At 42.7% G+C, this 20,457-nt stretch overlaps 1 protein-coding gene across 25 annotated transcripts in view; it reads left to right on the top strand.

The window, feature by feature from the left end:
* CALD1 (caldesmon 1) overlaps positions 1 to 20,457 on the top strand; it is a 287,937-nt gene that overhangs the window by 201,099 nt on the left and 66,381 nt on the right. For 6 of the 25 annotated variants that reach the window (XM_021079170.2, XM_005673148.3, XM_021079165.2 and 3 more), the window contains exon 1: positions 14,462 to 14,677. The exons of the other annotated variants lie outside the window; for them this stretch is intronic. In XM_021079170.2, the coding sequence (XP_020934829.2) occupies positions 14,625 to 14,677 (53 nt within the window). In that variant the 5' untranslated portion in view covers positions 14,462 to 14,624. Of the gene's footprint in view, positions 1 to 14,461; positions 14,678 to 20,457 lie in introns of those variants that run through there. 25 annotated transcript variants of the gene reach the window in all.

The following is a 20,457-nucleotide window of genomic DNA, read 5'->3' as shown; positions in this document are numbered from 1 at the left end:
GCTCATCATCAGACAAAGTGTGATGAAAGCTATCAAATATGTATGTTGAATATATCTATTCTGCCCATTGGTTTTCTCACTGACCCGCCAAGTTTAAGAGATCTGACCTTGCAGCCAACATCTGGCCAGGTGGGAATGGCAGACAGACATGATTACAGACCCTTCCAAATTCTTATTCAAGGGCAGTCTATCTCAGTTGCTTTGAAGTCTCGTAGGGAAATGATTGACCTTCCGTATCTTGTAACAAGTGTTATAAGAAAGTACCACTGGACATTGAAGCATGAGCGTGTGGGAATGGTATAGTGGCTGTATACATGGATTTTCACTCATCTGTGAATGAGGTTACAGAGGGATAATGTGCAGACGTGGTGAATAAAATCAGTTTTTTCGCTAGTTTGCTATTATCATAAGTAATGTTCATCAGCAGTTGGAAAATCAATGTTTAGTCTATCATGAATCTTGATTCAGATTCCTCCATTGAAAAATCTTTATGAGACTGTATAAAAATATAAATATGAACTATTTATAAAGAAAGGATTTGATTAATATGTTAAATATGCAAGCTACATTCCATGGCTGAGTTATTAAACACTTGAGAGCACAGCTTTTTGAAACTTTTCAAAGAAATTTTTAAACATTCACCTGCACTTAGAAGCTTAATTTGCTAATTATAAATCATTTTTATTTATGCAATTTTTAAACAAGTTTCTAATGTTCTGTTAGTCTGATTGAAGTCACCAGATACAGTTGAACGTATTTTCAAAACTAAATTTTGTCAAAAATATTGCATAATTTGTACTGGCCTTCCTTCCAGTTAGTCTAGATTAGCGAGACTTGACATTACATTTGAGAGTAGTACCAATTAACTAAGTTAAAATGCGAGGGTATATTTTCCATTTTAATAACCCACTACACCACATACAGTTCCTTTGCTGGAATAAAAATCTTGGTAAAGTACACAACAGCCACTATAAATAGCAGCCACAAGCCTGTACATTCAGGAGAGTCTCCAGAGAGTGTATTTTAAACTGCACATTGTTTAGAATAGGAAATTCTTCCGATGTTCATATTTTCCATTGTGGGTGACATGGTCTCTCCTGTGTGACATCTTCACTGGCCTCCATTTTCCTGTACCATTTAGGAATCCAACGCGTAGTTTCCAGACGATTGCTCAATCAGTGCTTTTTATTTTCTTAAATAACCTGGGTCTTATTGACCAGTAGGAATTTTGCATAATTAGAAGCTCTCCAGATGAAAACCTAGATAACTTCCAGAGCTGGCCCAGCAACTAGGTAATGAAACAGTCCTTTATTTCTGGATCTAGCAGCCCTCCTCTGCCTGTTTAGCATAACAGCCGTCAACCCATTTTTGATTCCCGCAGAAAGCCTTGCACTGTTGGCAGGTCTTTCAGGGGAAATTAAGAGACTAATATGGAAAATTACTGAGCAGGAAGTGAACAAACAGATGAGCAGGATGAGATGATGGGTTATCATGCTGGTTCGAAGAGAAGAAGCCTCAGCAGGTATAATTACACTGCATCTTTCCCAAGGCGCTATTGGCAGCTGCAGTCCATGTATACTTCTGCCCACTCCTTCCTTGAAGAGTCCTTCTGTTTCTCTAATCAAAACTGTTGTGTAAATCTTGGATTTTTTTTTTCGAAGTCGGGGCCATTTTGGAGATCTAATACTCCCTTACCACTTCTCCTTCCTTGATGAAGAAGATGAGAAATTACCATTAAGGAGACTTGGGGAAAAAATTGTGATGTAGAAACAGTGGATATCTGATGCCCTTCCTCCTGATACTCCTATTTCAAGAGCCTTTAAGTCTTCCCACCTAAATAACCATGAAAGCAAAACACCCCAAACATATGTACATTTTCTGAGCCGGCATCCTCACAGTATATCTTGGTTGCCCAGGGAATATCTTTGCTACAGAAGCTCCATGGTTTATGAACTGAACAGAAAGAAGCTTTTATAAAACTCAAGGCTGCGGCAGGATGGAAATTCCCAATTCTTTCATTTCTAAGTGCCTCACATCAGAGGCACATGGATGTAAATTTTATCTCATCGCGGCGTTTGTCAGAGCGATGGTAGAGTGAACTGGGGAGGCATGCCCTTCAGAAAGGAGTAAGTTTTCCAAGAGAACTCTGACTGAGGAACAGAATTACTGCTAGGAGATATATCCTGGTGTTCTATTGGGTTATGTGGTCAGAAGTTAAGACCTTCTCTCCTACATTCTCAGGAAAGAATTTGGAAGTCCAAATCATTGAACCCAGACCTGCAAAGTAACATATCCAAGAGCACATGGTCCATGGTAGCATTAAAGCTAGAACTCTGTCATTTACTCCAATTCTGGTGCTTTTCCCTCTGCACTATGTGCTCCCGACCCCTACAACTGCCTCTAACTCCATAAAAGAAAGTACCTTTTAGATCACGGATAAAAGAAAGAGGACAGTGGGTAAAGGTTTAATAGACCTGGGCATCCTTATCAGTAAAATAGAACTAGCACTTCTCAGGGTGGCTGAGACAGTTAAATGAGATATGGACAAAGGCCATCACAAGTGTAAGCAGGTTGCAAATGACAGATGTTTATCAGGCAGAGGTGCCTGTATGATTCATTTAAATCAGATTCACGTCTATTTAATCCTATGTGGAGTTGCAAGTTTCATTCTGGTCTTATACTGTGTTTCAAAGGAATTTTCTCCCTTCTCACTCTGCTATCTTAAGCTATCTAACTGGCCCACAGACATTCTAGGCTTTCAAAAATCTGACTCCGAGAAAATGCTGTAAGTGTTACCTCTCACTCTCCCTAGAGCCTGTCACCCCTGGAGAGGGCTTAGGACCTTGACTGCAGAGAAGAAGCCATCTTATCTCCCCCCCCCGCCCAGTCGTGAATTGAGGGGAAAATTCAATAGATTTAAAATGATGACTTTATCCCAATCAGAATTAAAACCTGTGGTTGGTCACTTCCTTGTCTGGTTTTGCATCTAAGTGAGGAAAGTCCTCAGGCTTCGAGGGATTGTATGCTCTTCGCATCACTGGAGCTTTTATAACTAGTGAACTCTTAGCTTGAAGGCCCAGCTCGATAGTTATCCTCTGGAAAACACCTTCCCTGAGGTCCCCAACCAAAGTGACCCACCGTGGGTTTTCCGTAGCAATTTTTTGGGGATATGTTAATTATTATCACCCGTTTTATTTATTTGTTACTACGTCTGTTTTCCCCCCTGAATCCAGAACCATGTCTTACTTTTATTTCCCCAAAGGCCAGTGCTCAATAGTGAGTAAATGAATGAATAGATACTGCGATTCATCTCTGCATACCAAGGCAGAACGCAGCTCACTTCACTAAGGTTTCTATGGAGAGACAGAAATGCCGGTGACCTTTGTGGTGTTCTCTAAGCACTGACACCATCCATACTGTCCTGGGGGTCCATCGCTCTCCTGATGAGCCTCTGCAACTGTGACGTCCTATCTTTGTCTCTAGAGATAGGAAGAAACTCATCACCTATATTTCTCTGATTATTAGGAATAGTGGACTTCTACAGTATGTAATTTTGACCATTATGCTTCTTTAGTTGCATCATGGAGGCACATGTTATTAATGTGATAGAGCAGACTCCCTTGCCTTGGCCTATCTGCTCTAGTGCTCAAGCTCTCAATGTTATTTGCAATTAATGTTTACATTGTAAGACCAGATAACCATCAAATTACAGGGTTCATACCAAGCCCCAAGGAGTCGAACACTGAACAAACCATATAATCAAAAATATCTCATATGAAAGACCAAGTTTGTGGTCTGGAGGAGTAAACATCTGCAGTTAATCCCAGGAGGATGGGCAGAAGTAGATGAGGGCCAAACGCAGGCTAGTATTGTCAACACGTTTTCTGAAATAGAGAGTATTGAACACACAAGCTGGGTCTAACTTTTAGACTCCAGATAGTGGATTGTGTTCTAATATTGGGATGTTATGATAAACCAGGATTTAAAAAAGAAGAAGAAGAAGAAGAAAAGATGTTAGAAAACCCAAGACTTGGGAGTTCCCATTCCAGCTCAGCAGGTTAGGGACCTGACAGTCTCCGTGAGGATGGGGGTTGAATCCCTAGCCTTGCTCAGTGAGTTTAGGATCAGGCTGTCACTGATCCTACAAGCTGTGGTGCAGGTTGCAGATATGGCTCAGATCCAGTGTTGCCATGGCTGTAGCATAGGCCTGCAGCTGCAGCTCCAATTTGACCCCTGGCCCAGGAACCTCCATACTCTGTAGATGTGGCCATAAAAAGAAAAGGAAGCAGAAAGAAAAGCCATGACTTCATTTATTTTTATTTCAGGAAGACTTTTTAACCAAGATATGGAGGGTTAACTCAATTTTCAGTGAAGTGGAGAATTTTTTGTTTTTATTAATAGTTCATACAGTTCAAAAAAACTGTTCGAAAGAAAGAGGGGAAGCATTCATAAGTAGCTATTTGTCAGAACTCAGATTAATTAGGTTCATGTTAATTCATAAATATTGACTACGATGCAACATGTTCCACACTGGGCATTGAGTTTCCTAATTATAAAAGTGTATCCTTTGGTTAACTCATTACCATAACATTTGTAGTTAAAGTGAAGTTAATGAACTAGAACACCCAGAACACAAAAGCTTGGAAGCACTATAGAGTAGTCTCCGAACTGTATCTTTTTATTTTTAATTTTAAATTCTTAGGTCTACTGAAAAAGAGTCAAAAGGAAAGATAATTTGAAGTTATCCTAGAAAGACATTGAGTTCTAAAATACCTAGGAGAAGAGTTCCCATTGTGGTGCAGTGGTTAATGAATCTGACTAGGAACCATGAGGTTGCGGGTTCGATCCCTGCCCTTGCTCAGTGGGTTAACCTTCCAGCGTTGCCATGAGCTGTGGTGTAGGTTGCAGAAGTGGCTCGGATCCCGCGTCGCTGTGGCTGTGGCATAGGCCGGTGGCTACAGCTCCGATTAGACCCCTAGCGTGGGAACCTCCATATGCCGCGGGAGCGGCCCAAGAAATGGCAAAAAGACAAAAATAAAATAAAATAAAGTACCTAGGAGAATCTCAGATTACTTCAGCTCTCTCTACTTTGCAGCATATTTTAGAAAGCTGTATGCATATTTCAGGTCACTGGCTTTCAGATTTGAAGTAACTGCTATTTTTTGTATAAGTATCATCCATTTTATTTTCTTTTTTTGTCTTCATGAGGTTTTAAAATTAAAAAGCTTTCCAGATGGCTTTTGGCTTTTAAATAAGAAAAATGGATACAATGTTTTCTATTAAATGTTTTCACGAAAAAACCTTCCCTGTCTTATTCTATAAACTAATGAGCAAAAAAGTGTTCTATTTGCTTTTTTACTGCCTTGGTCCTAATAATAGCTTGATTTCATTGCTCAGTAGCTTCAAAGTAAAATATCATCCTAAAGCTGAAGAATTTACCCCTAATCTATTTCTAACTTCCTGTCTCCAAAAAGATTCCCAAAAATTGTACAGAAGAACATTTCTAATAAATTCAACACGTGTCAAATTACATTAAGTTTCCCAGATGTAGGCAAGTGGAGTCTAATTTATTGTCTTAGTTTCGGCTGCTGTAATAGAATACCACAGACTGGGTGGCTCAATCAACAAATATTTATTTCTTACAGTTCTGGAGATGGGAACGTCCAAAATCAAGGTGTCAACAAATCAGGCATCTGATGAGGGCCCCTTCATGGTTTGCAGTTGCCTCTCTTCTTGCTGTATCCTCACACAGTGTAGAGAGAGAAAAGGCAAGCGCTGTCAGTGTTTCTTTCATTAAGGACGCTAATTTCATTCATGCGGACTCCACCCTCGTGACCTAATTACCTCTCAAAGGCCTCCCCTCCTTACTACCATCACCTAGGGTTTAGGATTTCAATACATGAATTTGAGGCACACAAACATTCAGTCCACATCATTCATGGTCTTAGTAAGTCTGAAAAAAAGAATGGGCTAGTAGAAGAAGTCTTCATGGATGCCAGGTCTGTGGTTGGCACTAGGCATCCAGGACTATCCCGAAGAGGTAGACCTTGAATCTCTCTGGTGACCAAGGCTTCCTGACATTCCGGGTTGGGGAAGGAGGGTACCCTGGCTGGGCAATGAGAGCTCCCCAGGCACTGAAGATGGAGCTTATCCATGCCATCTTAGTTAATGGTCATTCATTGGCATTCTGAGGCACACATCAGTTTCTTGTGAGTCTGTGAGCCAATCCGTCTGTGAGACCTGGCACTTCTGAGAACTCCCAAGATTCGGTGGCTGAAATAGCAGGTTTCTAGAGCCTGTACCATCAGAAACACTCCAAAAAATGTTACTCCACGGAGTGTCTGGGAGGAACAGCCAACAGGCCTTCTTGATGCAGCATCAATATTCCATTGCTGTCCCTCTTTCACCTAAAGAACAAATGACATGTATTTGTTTGGCATCTGCCATATGTCTAACCCTGTATCAGGTGAAAGGGAAAAAAGGGTGTCAGGAAACAAGTCTGTCAACTAGGAATCAGGTGAGAAAAGGTATGTACTCATGAACAGTGACACCTAAGACTGTATATCCATCCATCTCATTCTACCTATAGATAGATATCATAATCATGTCCTAAGTCACATGACCTAATCCTCACAAAATAGGACAGTGCCTAACAAAGTATCGTTTACATAATAAAAACAATAAACACTATGTCCAAAGTATTTAAAGCACACAATGGACTCTTTCTCTAGCAATAGACACAAATGTATGCCTTAATCCAGGCCTGACCTCCCCCCAAAATATCAGAATTTTTTTAGACCTTATATGGTATCACTGGAAAAAAAAAAATCTGGATTTGATCCCAGCTGTAAAAGCCGTGTGTAAATTTAATATCCAGATGCATAAAGTGGACACCAGAAAATAAATTTATGGCGTGGAAATATTTAGATACTTTGAACAAGAGTGATACACACTGAGAATTCTGTGGCTTGTGAACTAACTCGCCTCCTTTGAAAATGTGACTTTTTGAAGATGCGACCTTTCCCCCTGCACTAGAATTATATCCTTAGAGTCCCCGTGATAGTTTCTTAACTTCATTCACAGTTTAATTGGATCTATGTATAAGAAATCTAGGTTCTAAAGTATATCACCAAGGGCTAGATTAAGTTTCCTATGGGCAAAAGTCCTATCTTTCATGTACACACTTCTTTCCTAAAATTATATAAGGTATATATTACTGTTTTCACCGAGACCAGGACCAGGGTTTTATAGCTGTGCACCGTCAACCATTCATTCGAGAAACTGTGGCTAGAACCCTGCTATTTCAAAGCATTGTCTTAACTGTTTTAAAGATGTGTTTCAAGCTGGAGGGCAGAGGGGAGTTGGAGGCCTGATCTTTTCAAGATAGAAACTTTTCTCTCCAGGAAAAGAAAATAGTTCAGGTGGCTAAAACCCCTAGATTTTAAAAAGAGCTTAGAGACTACCTAAATAGTTGTCACAAAAGAGTTGAAACAGAAATGGAGCCTCACAGCAAGTTAGCCGGAAGGGCTGACTCATACATGACAACACAACTATTTCTCAAGTGCATGCAGACAAGACTGGTCTCCAGCTTTCTCATCTTTCCTCCTAAGATGATAAATTACGAAGAAATAAAGTCAAAACCAGGAAGCCTTGATAGAGGTGGAGCCAGACACTGGTTCTTAAAGAATCATTAGAATTCAGAGATGCAAAAGGAATTTAAAAAGCCATTCCAGGGAAAAGGAGAAGGAATAAGGTTCTTGGGTGAAGGCAGAATGTTTCAGGAAATACCAGGCGAACGGCAGCAAATGCCAATGATCTTTGCACTGAACAGAAGTCCCTTTATGACCAGTGTTAGATTGCCAAGGGGGTACAGCTGGAAGTCAGGATTTCTCAAGGGGAAGCATGAGCAAGGCGATGCTGGGGCTCAGGGTTTGGCCTTAGGAAGGAGAGAATGCCCTTTTTTAAAAACTGAGTGGTAGTATCATGACCAGGGAACCTGCACTTCATAATGAAAACACAGAAGTATCAAGACAGTAAGATGACATCTTACTCCCACACTCCCAGGCTGTTTCATTCTAGAACCAAATACATGCTGGGGTGGCACTGACGGTGATCCCAGTGGGGTGGGGCCAGCACTGGAGGGAGAAGAGGGGGGGAAAAATAGTTCAGAGGATTAGATCCAAAGAAAGTGTATTGGACACAAACATCCTCAGGAGAATAGTTACCTCCAGCAGAAAGGGAGGAAGTTAACACTAAAAGTTTTCTTTCTTTAGCTGAAAGGTGAGCACAGAGACACTCATTCTAGTTTCTCACTCTTTTTAGTTTGTCTAAAAGATTTTAGAATAAAGTATAATTTTTAAAACATACAGAAACCTTATAGCTGTCACTCATGTATTGTCGATCAGAACCTGCCTCTGGATGTCATTACTGATAATGTGATTCTTAGCACTCCCTGCCTATGCAGGATTACTACCCCGTCATCCAAAAAAAAAAAAAAAAAAATCCCTCTGTTTCTGGAAGTTTGGCTTATTAAACCTCATGAATGGTACACTTAGCCCCCATGTTCAACTTTCTATGACTCCTTGCTACTGGGCCCCTGCCCCAGTGAGGCCCTGGCCCCTCTCTGCCCCTGCCCTGGGCCCACCTGAGACCCTGGCCCTCCATGTCAAGGATGTTGTCTCGTGTCCTTGATACAAACTTCCAAGCTTCCAAAGGGGCCCTGCCCTCCTCTCAGTCATTGGACTTCCAGAACCACACTGTGCTCCTACAGAAGTAGGGAGAGAGACCCTCTCCTCTGCTTCTCTTTGTCACCCAGCCACCAAAGCTTGGCCTAGACTTGGCAAATACCTTCTGGAAGCAGTTTCTGCTTCTCTGCAGCCCACCTGTCCTCAGGGCACAGATATGTGACAACAGGGTACAGCTTAGGAACCCCAAACCCCCAAGCGACAACCCCAAACCCCCAAGCGAACCAGACAACCTCAAACCCCCAAGCGAACCAGCTCCCTAGGTGCCCTCACCACACAGTTACACATGCCCACATGCATCTCAGTTCCAGTGGTGGGCACAAATGAACTTGAGGCCAGGCTACCATTCACATCAATTATCCTCCCATTTCAACTCAATCACAGAAAAAACAAATGAACTTGGTCAAGGCCATTATTTGTTCTTTATGAAGCCATGTGCCTTAATTCACTTATGCAGCATATATTGTAGAAGTCCTGTCTACAGCAGACGCCATGCTAACTAGGGTGAGGGGAGGGTCGCAAAGACGGGCAGGACACAGTCCCCCTTGGCAAAGAGCTCACAGCTTAGTAATGGGAGCCCACAAATGCATAAACACACTCGGAGCGCAGCTAGGACCTTAAACTGTATGTTGCTTCAAATAGATTAGAATTCCCAGGTATTAAAATGTAGCTGGACCTTCTCTGAAAGATCTTTTCTTGAAATCAGATTTTGTGTTTCAAGCAGGAGGGCAAGAAAAATGCAATGGAGAGTATCCTGAAAGAGTTGAAAAATGAGCCTCTGGAAACAGTATGAAGTTCTTTATATCAGGGGCAATTAATAAGAACAAAAATAGCTTAACAGATAAATGCTGGAGATAGATGAAGCCATAAATCTAGAGAAGAATAAAAAAAAAAACACCATGGATTTAGCACAAAAATTAATGAATGAACTCTATAAGAGATGCTATTATCAATGCAAAACAATGCTAGGATGTGTTAAAAGGGATGTGGCAGGCAGCACTGGGACCTCAGCCAGGCACATGCCTTGGTCAAGCCTTTGTTATGTCCAGTTTTGGTTTCCCATTTAAAGAGTTGTTATATTTCAGGCTGATATTAAAAGGATGGAAAATAGGCATTGGCGTCTAGCCTAGAAAAGACTAGATTGAAGGATGACTTAATACCTGTGGCCCTAATAGAGATAAGTGGATTTCTATCTCAGCCACAGGAAGTCTAGTTCAATCACAGAATACATTGAGTATACGCATGATTAAACCCTGGGATCTTGATGGTAGGATGTCACCTTAGAATTATCACACCTCAGCTCTGCTGCTCTCAGAATACTGCTCACTCTCCATCTTTCATTAACATTTTGTATGCATATCTTATCTCCCTTTGGGACTGCCCTTCTTATCTTTGGAGCCCCTGTGGCAGTTAACTCCGTGATACTTGCTTGTAGTAAACATTCAAATAGGGGGAAGAAGCTGGGATGAAACTGTATGGCCACCATTGTAAGGTAAATAAAAGAGAGTGAAGCAACCCAAGATGTGTTATGCCTGGACTTAGACCAAAAAATAGTTGAGAGAATTGTGTCAGTGAAGGCTGTGCAGATGCTCGTGACTGATGGGGCATTGCCCTGGAAGACTAGGATGCAGGTTAAATGATGGCTTTTGGTAACAGTCCATGCATCCCCCCACCTCCCACCCCCAGCCCACCAGGCATTCCCTAAAGGAAGACACAGTGGGAGCTACAAAGACTTTAGCAAAGGCACAATAGAGAGGGAGAAGCAAGGAAAATACTTTGCTGATGGTCGAAAGCAAAGAGGGAAGAGGAGTCTGTAATTTCTGCAAAAGGAGATGGGAAAAGGGAGAAGTATTTCATGAGAAGATGTCTTAGGAAGATCCACTAAAAAGCTGTATCACAAGAAAACACAAAGCAATGTAGTTTAAGTGAAGGTATTCAGTGCCACTAGGCGGGTAGGGGGTGGGGAGGAGGGCAGTGCCCTCAGCTGTGGAGGAAAGACTAGGGGGCCTAGGGAACTGAGCAAAGAGGTTCAGCCTGCGGAATATGTAGTTAACCCTTTCACTTCCGTTCCTATCCACCCCGTGGTGAGCCACTGTCTGGGTAAGATCTTTTGCTTCATTCTAAGAGTGTAGAGTCCATGGATTTCTTGGCAAGAAAAATGTTCTTCAAGAGTCTTTTAAAACATCCCCTTTAAATTACTTGAACGGTTGCTTCTCATGTGAACAGATTTCTTTTGGGTTTAAATTGTGTTTCTGCAGGAGGTGAGTGTGTGTGTGTGTGTGTGTGTGTAAGTGCATTAGGGCGTACATAGGGCACTTCCTACATACCTCTCTTTTCCCTAGTGAATTGCTCCAAGGTAGAAGCTGTTCTTAACCATTGCAGACGGTAAAGTCTGGAAGAAATCATTTGGTCCAGTCTCCTACCTCCATGAAGTAAAGTTATTTTTTTAACCATATTTTATTAAGAAAGGACCACCGTGTGGTGGGAGCTCTTTCTTTGTATAGAACGGACCTCCCTCAAACCTTCCCAGCCCAGAATCTCTTTGATGAAAAATGAAAGTATCTACAAATGAAGGGTGCTATCAGTAATTTAAGAGAGGCCCAGACGCTCATGTCTCCAGTAAAAGAGGCCTGAAATGTCACATGTGTGACGCCTACTATCTTGCTGAAGGATGACTGGCCCAGTTGTTCATGGTGCCAATAAATGATTACTTTGGTGCCAGAAACACCAGTTCTGGAAGCTGGACTCTGAGCACTTGTGTCTGTGCTGCATGGTGAAAGTACATGGGCCTGCTGGTCTCTGCAGAAGCAGACACTGTTCCCAAATTATCTTTCGGTGTGTTTTTCCGAATTCCTCTCACCTGCCCCTCCCGCCCCAGGCAGCTCGTCTTCAGAGCGCCACCTGGAGGCGGGTGCCGATCCCAGCCTTGTGATTCACCTGCCTCCTTGCCTCTCCAATGTCTCCAATCTCCTTTCCATCCAGGGCTCTTCCTGTTCCCCACCGACATCCAACCCAGGCCCGAGACTCACTCCTCTCTTCACTGTTGCCATGTGATACCCTATGAGTTAGCAGGAGTTATGACATCCATTAGTTTTACAAGCTGAAGGCAGACAGTTACTTCCCAAACATATTCCATTTACAGCAAGAGGCCGACTTTAAGGGCACATGATTTCCCTCTTTCTGTCTTTACAACTAGGAAAACAGCTTGGTGGGTATCTTTCACACAGCTGCGCATTAGCATGCTTCAGTGCACGAATGTCAGTATATTGGTGGAATATTGCTAAATTTTTGCTGTCCTCCACGTGTGTGTGTTGAGAGAGAGAGTCTGAACTGGCCTGGACGAACCACTGAAGTTTTTCCAGGCTACTCCATTCTATGAGCTTATTCCAAATGTGCCAAAACTACACTCGCCACTTCAGAATAGGTTTGGGGGTGGGAGATGGGAGAAATCAGGAGGTGAAACATCTTCCTGAGGTCAAAAGAGTCCCCTAAACAAATGTATTCGTTTTCTATCACTGCTCTAATGAATAACCACAAACTTGGTGGCTTAAAATGTCCCCATTGTCCTAAGAGTTCAAAGTCTCACTGGGCTAAAATCAAGGTGTAGACAGAGCTGCATTCCTTTCTAGAGGGCCTACAGGAGAAAACCCTTTCCCTTGCCTTTCCAGTTTCTAGAAGCTGCCACATTCCTGGACTCCTGGCCCCATTCCTCTATCTTAAGGGCCTGCAAGGTCATCTCTGGCCATTATTCTATAGCCATATCTCCCTCTGACCTCAGCGGGAGAGGTTTATCTCGCTTTAAACACCCATGTGACGAAGATGGAGTACATCTGGATAATCCAGGATAATCTCTCCAACTCAGGGCCTTTAACTTAATCACATCTGGAAAATTCCTTTTGCCTTGTAAGGTAACATATTCACAAAAATTCTGGGCATTAGGACAGTGATGTCTTTGGGAAGAACATTATTCTGCCTGCCACAGCAAATTACTGAATATTTTAAAGGGAAAAAATTAAATGGGGAAAAACCTAGTAGAAAGAGGAATAGCAAAATGCTTTAATAAGTGTATCTGTCCATCAGAGCTTGAAGCATAAACCCAAGTCAATGCAGTAAGTCTTCTGTTAAGGCCTCTCGTGTGATCTCCATTTTTAAGAGTCTCGCACACTTTAATATATATTGAGTGATAACATATAAAATCAGAGGGATATTTAAAGGATATGTACATGGTGATATATGGAGATAATTAACTTTGAAGTTCCTTAAACTATATTCCTCTGTAAACTATGACTTTAATGATAGCATAACACTTAAGCAGGGAATCAACCGAAATTTTCTAGTTAAAATGAGGAGGGGATCTAACCTAACTAAATTAAACTTCTTTCAAATTGAGCACAAGCATTCTTGCTGTGGTTCCTCTCCATTCTGCTGGCCGAACTTTTGTGGGGTTTTTGGTTTGTTTGTTTGTTTTTGTTTTCCTTTTTTAATAATCTTCTATTTTTTCAAGTTTTATTGAAGTATTGTTGAGTTAGAGTGTTCTGATCATTTCTGCTGTACAAAGTGACTCAGTCATACATGTACACACATCCCTTCTTTTTCAGATTCTTTTCCCACATAGATTATCACGGAATGTGCTGCATAGAGTTCCCTGTGCTATACAGCTTCTGTAGCCATGCTTGTGACATGGTGCCTTAGATCCTAAAGATGTTTTTCATCCTGTGAAGGATGTGAATCCAGGTGCGAAGCTGATTGCTTCTCCTGCCAGTTACTAAAAGAATCTTAACTCAGTGGAAATCTGAGTTATTCTATGTATTTAACTGAAAGCCCATCCCGTGCGTATCTTGGTGCCCCAGCAGCAGTCTGTTCATTGCTTGTTAGAGATGCAGAAACGCATTCACGACTCCAGCCTAGACAACGTGTCATCTCCAGAGAGGATCGACACCACCCCCTCCTCAGCAGCTGGGATCTGGTTGCTCGCCAAGCTGTTGCTGACCAGGCTCCCTTGCCCGCTTGGCTGATGAGGTCACCACAGCAGAGTGCCACGGGGGCAGCCAGGCCCAGTGTTGCAACATGTTCCCTAGGCTGGCTGTTGCCCTCATTTCAGCAAACACCCCACGTACCGGCAGATCACTGATCCCCTGGCTCTCTTCCCTCTGCCTTTGTATTCACTTTTCTGTGCTGCATCTTCCCTTGAGTAGAAGGGAAAAGAAGAGCTTCTCAGATTTGATTTCTCAGTGGGAACTGTTTGCTTTGGAAGCCACCTACACCGATGTTAATTGAGAACAGAGCTCAGAACGAGGGCCTGAGAACTGCACCCGGATGAACTTTTCAGTGGGCTGGTTTCCGTTGATCTCTACAGAATCGAATTATTGTATGCAAGTGATACCGTGAGTGATCAGCTAGTTCTCCAAAGGCTGAGCACGTGGATCAGTGTCTTTTCCTTTAACTAGTTCTCTACCTCAGAAGAATTATTTGTAATTGATCATGTAAAGTCGACGTCATGAAAGCTACTGGGGACCCTGGCCCCCACTGCCCATTAATAACATTCTGGAAATTATGAAGCAATCTGGGCCCTTTACAATCTAAATCTAAACCGGATGAGCCTCTATTAGAGAGATTACAGTAAAAAATAACAATCAGCTCTCTGATGATCCTATGCCGAGGGAAAGGGTGGGGAGGAGTAGATTTGGCAAAGGACAAGCCCAGACTTTCGTCACCGGGACAGACCAAAGTGTTAACACAAAGGGAGAACCCGGGAGCATCCTGCACACCGCATTTCAGCCGCAAATACCATGGCACCTCCTCGGGCCCAGTCCACGCCCTGAGCGCCCCAGGGTCTCCGCACCTCTGCGCTCGCCGCCCCCGCCCCTTCCAGCTGCAGATATGCTCGGGGGATCCGGATCGCAGGGAAGACGCAGCCTGGCCGCGCTCTCCCAGTGAGTGCTCGCTTCACCTCTTCGGTTTTCCTTCTTCTTTTTTCTTATAAAGGAATTTTGTTAAAAAGAAAAAAAAATGTAACTGTGGGAGTGGGAGGGAAGAGAAGAAATCAGGAGGCAAAGAAAGGCGGTGAGTGTGTAAGTTTCAGACCTGTATGAAACTTTTTGGTCTCAACCTGGTTGTGGTTCTGAGTGGTTTGCCTCATTTCCATTTTTATGGTGGTTTGTAGACCATTTGTGGGGGTGGGGGGTGGGGGTTATACCTAGGCACGGCTTTTCTTATTTCAAATAGCGATCTACAGAGCCTTCTGTTTCTAAAGATCTGCTGTTAATTTAGACCTGAACCCTCTTCAGGGCTCAGAGACTTTGGCTAAAGCACACATTGCCCAATCCTTACAGACAACAGCCCAAAGCCTTTAATACACTGACCATCTGACTGTGACAGAACAAGACCGCGAGCACATGCTATTGATCAGAGTGTTGTTCAGATAGCAGGCTCCAAAGTTGAGGATCCTGGAATCTTGGAATGTTCAAGCTAGAGGGGCCCCTAGGGTTGTTTGCTGTATTGCTCTGCTTCTATAGACAGGGCTGTGCACCTCAGAGGGGCAGCTCAGCTGACCCAAAACCAGAGGACAGTCAGTAGCCGGGAAGCCAGGGTCTTTGTACTCACAGGCAACAGCCCTTTTCACGATGGCGTTTATGAGGTTTGGAAAACTCGCTGGATCTTGGAAAAAGGTACCGCACAAGAGTAAGAACACCAGATGGCCTTTCAGTAAATCTGTCCCATTTTAGGGAGTTTTGGCATGGATTCAGCATGACAATTGTTGTTCCAGTTGTTCCAGCATTTGTGCAACAGTTCGCCAAATAAACAGGAACTCAACGGGGTCCTAAAAATGAGACCCATGTCCACTTATATTAGCAAATCTCTTGGGTGACAGTTTCTGTGAGTGTGAATGCGCAAAAGGCTGTTGGAGGTAATCTATACAGTCCTGAGGTTATCATAGTGGTTGGGGGTTTTTACTTTTTTGGCAATTTACTGTTACAGATCATTCTGTTACGTAAAGGAGGTATTCTGATTTTGGGGGTGGTTTTGTATCTAGAGCTTCTCATTTGATTGCAGACCCCAGTCAACGCCCATTCCTCACCCCCAACCCACCCCCCCGTTGCTCTCTATTGCCCCCAACCCTATTACTCCACCAGAACTTCTTTGCAATCCTAGGTCTCCGTGGAATTTTAGAAACCCCATTCTTGTAATGCCTCCATTTCAGAAAAGGAAACCAAGGCATGTGGAGTGAGGGGCTTGTCCAGTGTTCACAACTGGCCAACCACAGAGCTTAGAAGGAAGGCAAAGAGGCCAGTGGGGGGAGGGGGTGCGAATTCCAGCTTCTGTTTTTTTTTTCCTACTCCATCATGCCCACGATCTATCAGTTTACTTTCTCCGTGTCTCTCCACTCACTCTGTCATTCCCTGAATTTCAGCAGTTATTGCCTCCTACCTAGACGATTGCAGTTGCCTTCTATCTGGTCTTGGCTTCAGGCTCTCTCCCCTTTCCAGTCCTGTCCCATCTCGCCCTCCTGTCCCTCAGCTTTGAAGACAGAGCCCACTCTCCTCAACATGGCATTCGAGGTCTCCACAGTCTGTCTGCCTTTAATAGCCCTTCCCATTTGGACCTCCCCCTGCTCTGACCAAATCACGTCACTCGCTGGTTCCCAAACTCATGTCCAAGCCACCTTCCTTCCTTGGCTCACTCTTTCCTCTGTGGGGAACACTCCGTGCGCCTTAGTTTCCTCGTCTGAAATGGAGGCATTCAACAAGACTGGGGTTTCTGAAGGGTTCCACGGAGACCAACGAAGTTTTGGTGGAGTGGGTAGGGCGACATGGAATAGAGAAGAGGCAGGGTGGCATAGAAGTGAGCAATGCGGGTTACAGTAAACATTAGAGGCTCAGAGTTCTTGTTGTGGCTCAGCAGTCGTAAACCTGACTAGTATTTCAAGAGGCTGCAGGTACGATCCCTGGCCCTCCTCAGTGGGTTGAGTATCCGGCGCTGCAGTGTAGATCGCAGATGTGGCTTGGATTTGGCGTGGCTGTGGCTGTGGCATAGGCTGGCAGCTGCAGCTCTGATTCAACGCCTAGCCTGAGAACTTCCATATGCGACAGGTACAGCCCATAAAATGAAAAATTTTTAAAAACAAAAGGAAAGAAATTAGAGGCTCTAGCTTACCTGTTCCTGACTTCCTTTCTGTCCTTCAAGGTCCTGATCAAATGCTACTTTCCACCACAAGACTTCCTCAGCTCCCCTTTTCTCTCCACACTAATAACTTTTGCCTATCCTTCTGTTTTTCACCTTGAACTAAAGTTAAGTGAGCATCGGTGAGCTTGCTTGTCCTCCTGCAATAAATGGGAATTCATTTGAGGGCAGGGACTATTTTGAATCTCTGAACCTTCAACTTCTAACATGGTACCAATGCTCAGAAAATATCCATTAGCATTCCCATTATTGGATAAACCAAACTCAATTCATCTAAGTTCACTTTTCACTGGACTCATTTGAACACACAAAGCTTCTGCACCTTCTGCTTAGGAAGAAGTATTAGGTTAAATGCCAAAACAGATGCCCAACAAAATGAGTTCTAAATTCCTTTCCATTTGCATCAGATAATTTATTTCAGTTTCATCACCTACAGAGCAAGACTGACAGTGTTTTTTTTATGAGGTGCATTAAAATTCCTGAATGCCAAGACCTACCCAGAGCCATGTTATTTTCAGGGGTAGGTGTGAAAGGCTGTTCAGTTCTTTAGTTTTCAGGGTGTTGCTTAATTTGTTTCTGGTAAGATTATTGAGAGATTCTGTCACTTGCAGTCTAATATCTTCACCACTTCCATACTTTCTCATTTTCCCAAAGCCTTAGTGAAGTTTTCTTGAGTCAGGATTTTGGATTTCTTGTAAATAGCCATGCTTTTGTCCATTAAGAGTTAAATTTCTCATAAGGTGTGCTTTTATATATCCTGAGGATGAAAAAGTTTTGTTCCTGTGACATATTTTGTAACAAATGTGGAAGGGGATATAAATTTTTAAACCATGGAATCAAAGAAATGTAGGAAATTATTTAGTTCATCCCACTGGTTTTCTGAAGAAACTAAGTTAAAAACATGTCAGGGGAATAAATGACTGGCATAATTATCCAAGATACAGAAAGGGTACATGTACCTATATTCAGATTTGTAAAAAGTTTAGGAATAGCTGTTTTTTTTCAGTCTTCTTGGTGAATGTAGCATTACAATTTTCCAGCATGTTAAAGTTTTAAAAAATTCAATGAAAACCATATATTTCCTTCTCCCTAATAAATATCACATTTGAAACACTTCCTAATTGCTGTGAATTGTCATTATGAATATAGTTATTTAAATCATGCAGTGAAACAGTGGTATCTCCGAGGCTGCAGCTCCCATCCAAAAATGGTCCAATTATTGTTTGATGTCTTCCATCTTCTTATTTATGTATTTTATCTTTCCTAATTAGTCTTAAGGCATCCAGCTCTAGCAGTTCCACTATCTATTCTGCTGTAGCCAAGGCTATCAAGAAACCTCCTTTGTTAGAATTGTGTTCACAGGAAAAGTCCCCAGTCTGGGTAGAGGAGCAGTGAGGAGCCTTCTTTCCTGCAGAGTCAAAGGCGTGTGCATTTTGTGACTGTTGGTTTGTATAACAAACTGGCCATTTTTACTCCTTTGGGGTTCAAAGATTGGCTTTAAATGATTGACTTTACTGGACCTCTTATCTGGTTAAGGGTAAAATTACTCCTTGCTGTTAATGAATCAAAAACTAAGAACAAGTGGCAGAGAAACATGTACTTGTGCTTTTTGTGTGGGGGGCACTCCGTAAATGGCATTGCTGAACTGCCGCTGCAGTGGTGTCTGCCCCAGATCTTAATGGAGGTAGTCTCAACTTTCTGCATATGTCTCCTGGCTACCTGGCCACAAGCACACTGGCTGGCCTTTCTTTCCTTCCCGATTGATGCTATTTGCATTGTTCACTCTTCTTCTGCTTACCTTTGACCTATCCCTATCCTTGACATGAGCCCACACTTCATGCTGCTTCTCACATCCACCCCAGTCCCCCCAGAATGGCTTTGCAGAAACACATGTAGCTGTGGCAAGAGGAATGGGGACTGCCCCCTGGAAGCCAATTCGCCCCTGGCATTTCTAATCAGACCAGTGTGGATGCCTTTTTCCCGTAGAAATGCGGCTTCAGTTCTCAGCACTGGTTTCAGATACATCCTGCGTTTTAAAAGGTGATTGAGGGCTGACCTGAGATCCCAACTGCCGTGTATAATAGTGTTTGAAGTTCCAAAAACCAATTTGCAAATTAAGGTTTTGGAAACAGCTTTTTATAAACGTAGGACTGCCTGAATTCCTTTCCAAGCCTAATTGAATTTTTAAGAGGAGCCTTTAAAAATCTGTAAACCTCATTCATTTCCATGCATTCATTCAACAAATATTCATTGAGGGTTTCCTGTGCTGGTTAGTGCTGTTGGACTAGGCACTAAGAACATAAAAAAGAACAAACACAGGCTCTGGCGTCAAGATTATCTAGTCTTTCACCCTCCCACCCACCGCAGCAGTCTTTCTTCTGCCTCCCCCCACACCCACCACCTAACAGACACACATCTCCAGGCCCTTTTAGGCTGATCAGAGTTGTTTTCCTGTTTTCTCTTTCCCTCTGATCCTCTGAAAGAAACACACGTTTTTTTTAAACTTATACTTAAGTATAAACTTAAAATATAATAAACCTAATTTTATTTAATGACTCAGTATTACATACATGTATACACATATATGCATATATATGTTTGAACCAATACTTCACAAAACAGTGCTCACTCTTGCTATGTATAACGCCTTCTGATACGTTCTTTTTTCAAGTTGTACTACACATTTTTTTTCCGCTTTGTTGAGGTATAACTGACAAATAAAATTGTAATATACTTAAAATGTGCAGTGTGATGATCTGCTAGATCTACATCTTGTGAAAGGATTTCCATCATTAATGAACACATTTATCACCTCTTGTATTTACCTTTTTTATTTATTTCTTTTTTTGGTGAGAACAAAGAAGTTCTACTCTCCTAGCATTTTTCAGTTGATAACAGTACTATGTTATCAACTATAGCCAGCATGTTAGAATTAGATCCTTAGCCTTTATTCATCTTGTAACTAGAGTGTTGTGCCCTTTTACTAGCCTTTCCCTATTTCCCAGGCCCCCAGCTCCTGGCAACCACCATTCTAGTTTAACCTTTTTAATTCCGCATATAAGTGATACCATGCAGTATTTGTTTTTCTCTGGCTTGTTTCACCTGCCCTCCAGATTCATCCATGTTGTTGCAAATGGCATTAATTTCTTTCTTTCTTTCTTTCTTTCTCTTTCTCTCTCTTTCTTTCTTTCTTTCTTCCTTTCTTTTGGCCATACCTATGGCATGTGAAGTTCCCAGGCCAGGGATCAGACCCAAGCCACAGCAGTGACAATGCCACATCCTAACTGCTAGGCCGCTAGGGAACTCAGAATTTACTTCTTTTTAAAGGCTAGATAGGGAGTTCCCGTTGCGGTGCAGTGGAAATGAATCTGACTGGTATCCACGAGGACGTGGGTTTAATCCCCGACGTCGATCAGTGGGTTAAGGATCCGGCATGGTCGTGAGCTATGGTGTAGATCGCAGACGCGGCTCGGATCTGGCATTGCTGTTATTGTGGCATAGGCCGGCAGCTGTAGCTCCGATTAGACCCCCA

Source organism: Sus scrofa, chromosome 18, assembly GCF_054392235.1.
Source record: "Sus scrofa isolate SSC_HxYL_T2T_F1_AM1 chromosome 18, Sscrofa_HxYL_maternal_Yorkshire_Landrace_v2.0, whole genome shotgun sequence".
NCBI lineage: Eukaryota > Metazoa > Chordata > Mammalia > Artiodactyla > Suidae > Sus > Sus scrofa.
This window is presented reverse-complemented; position numbering and strand designations above follow the sequence as displayed.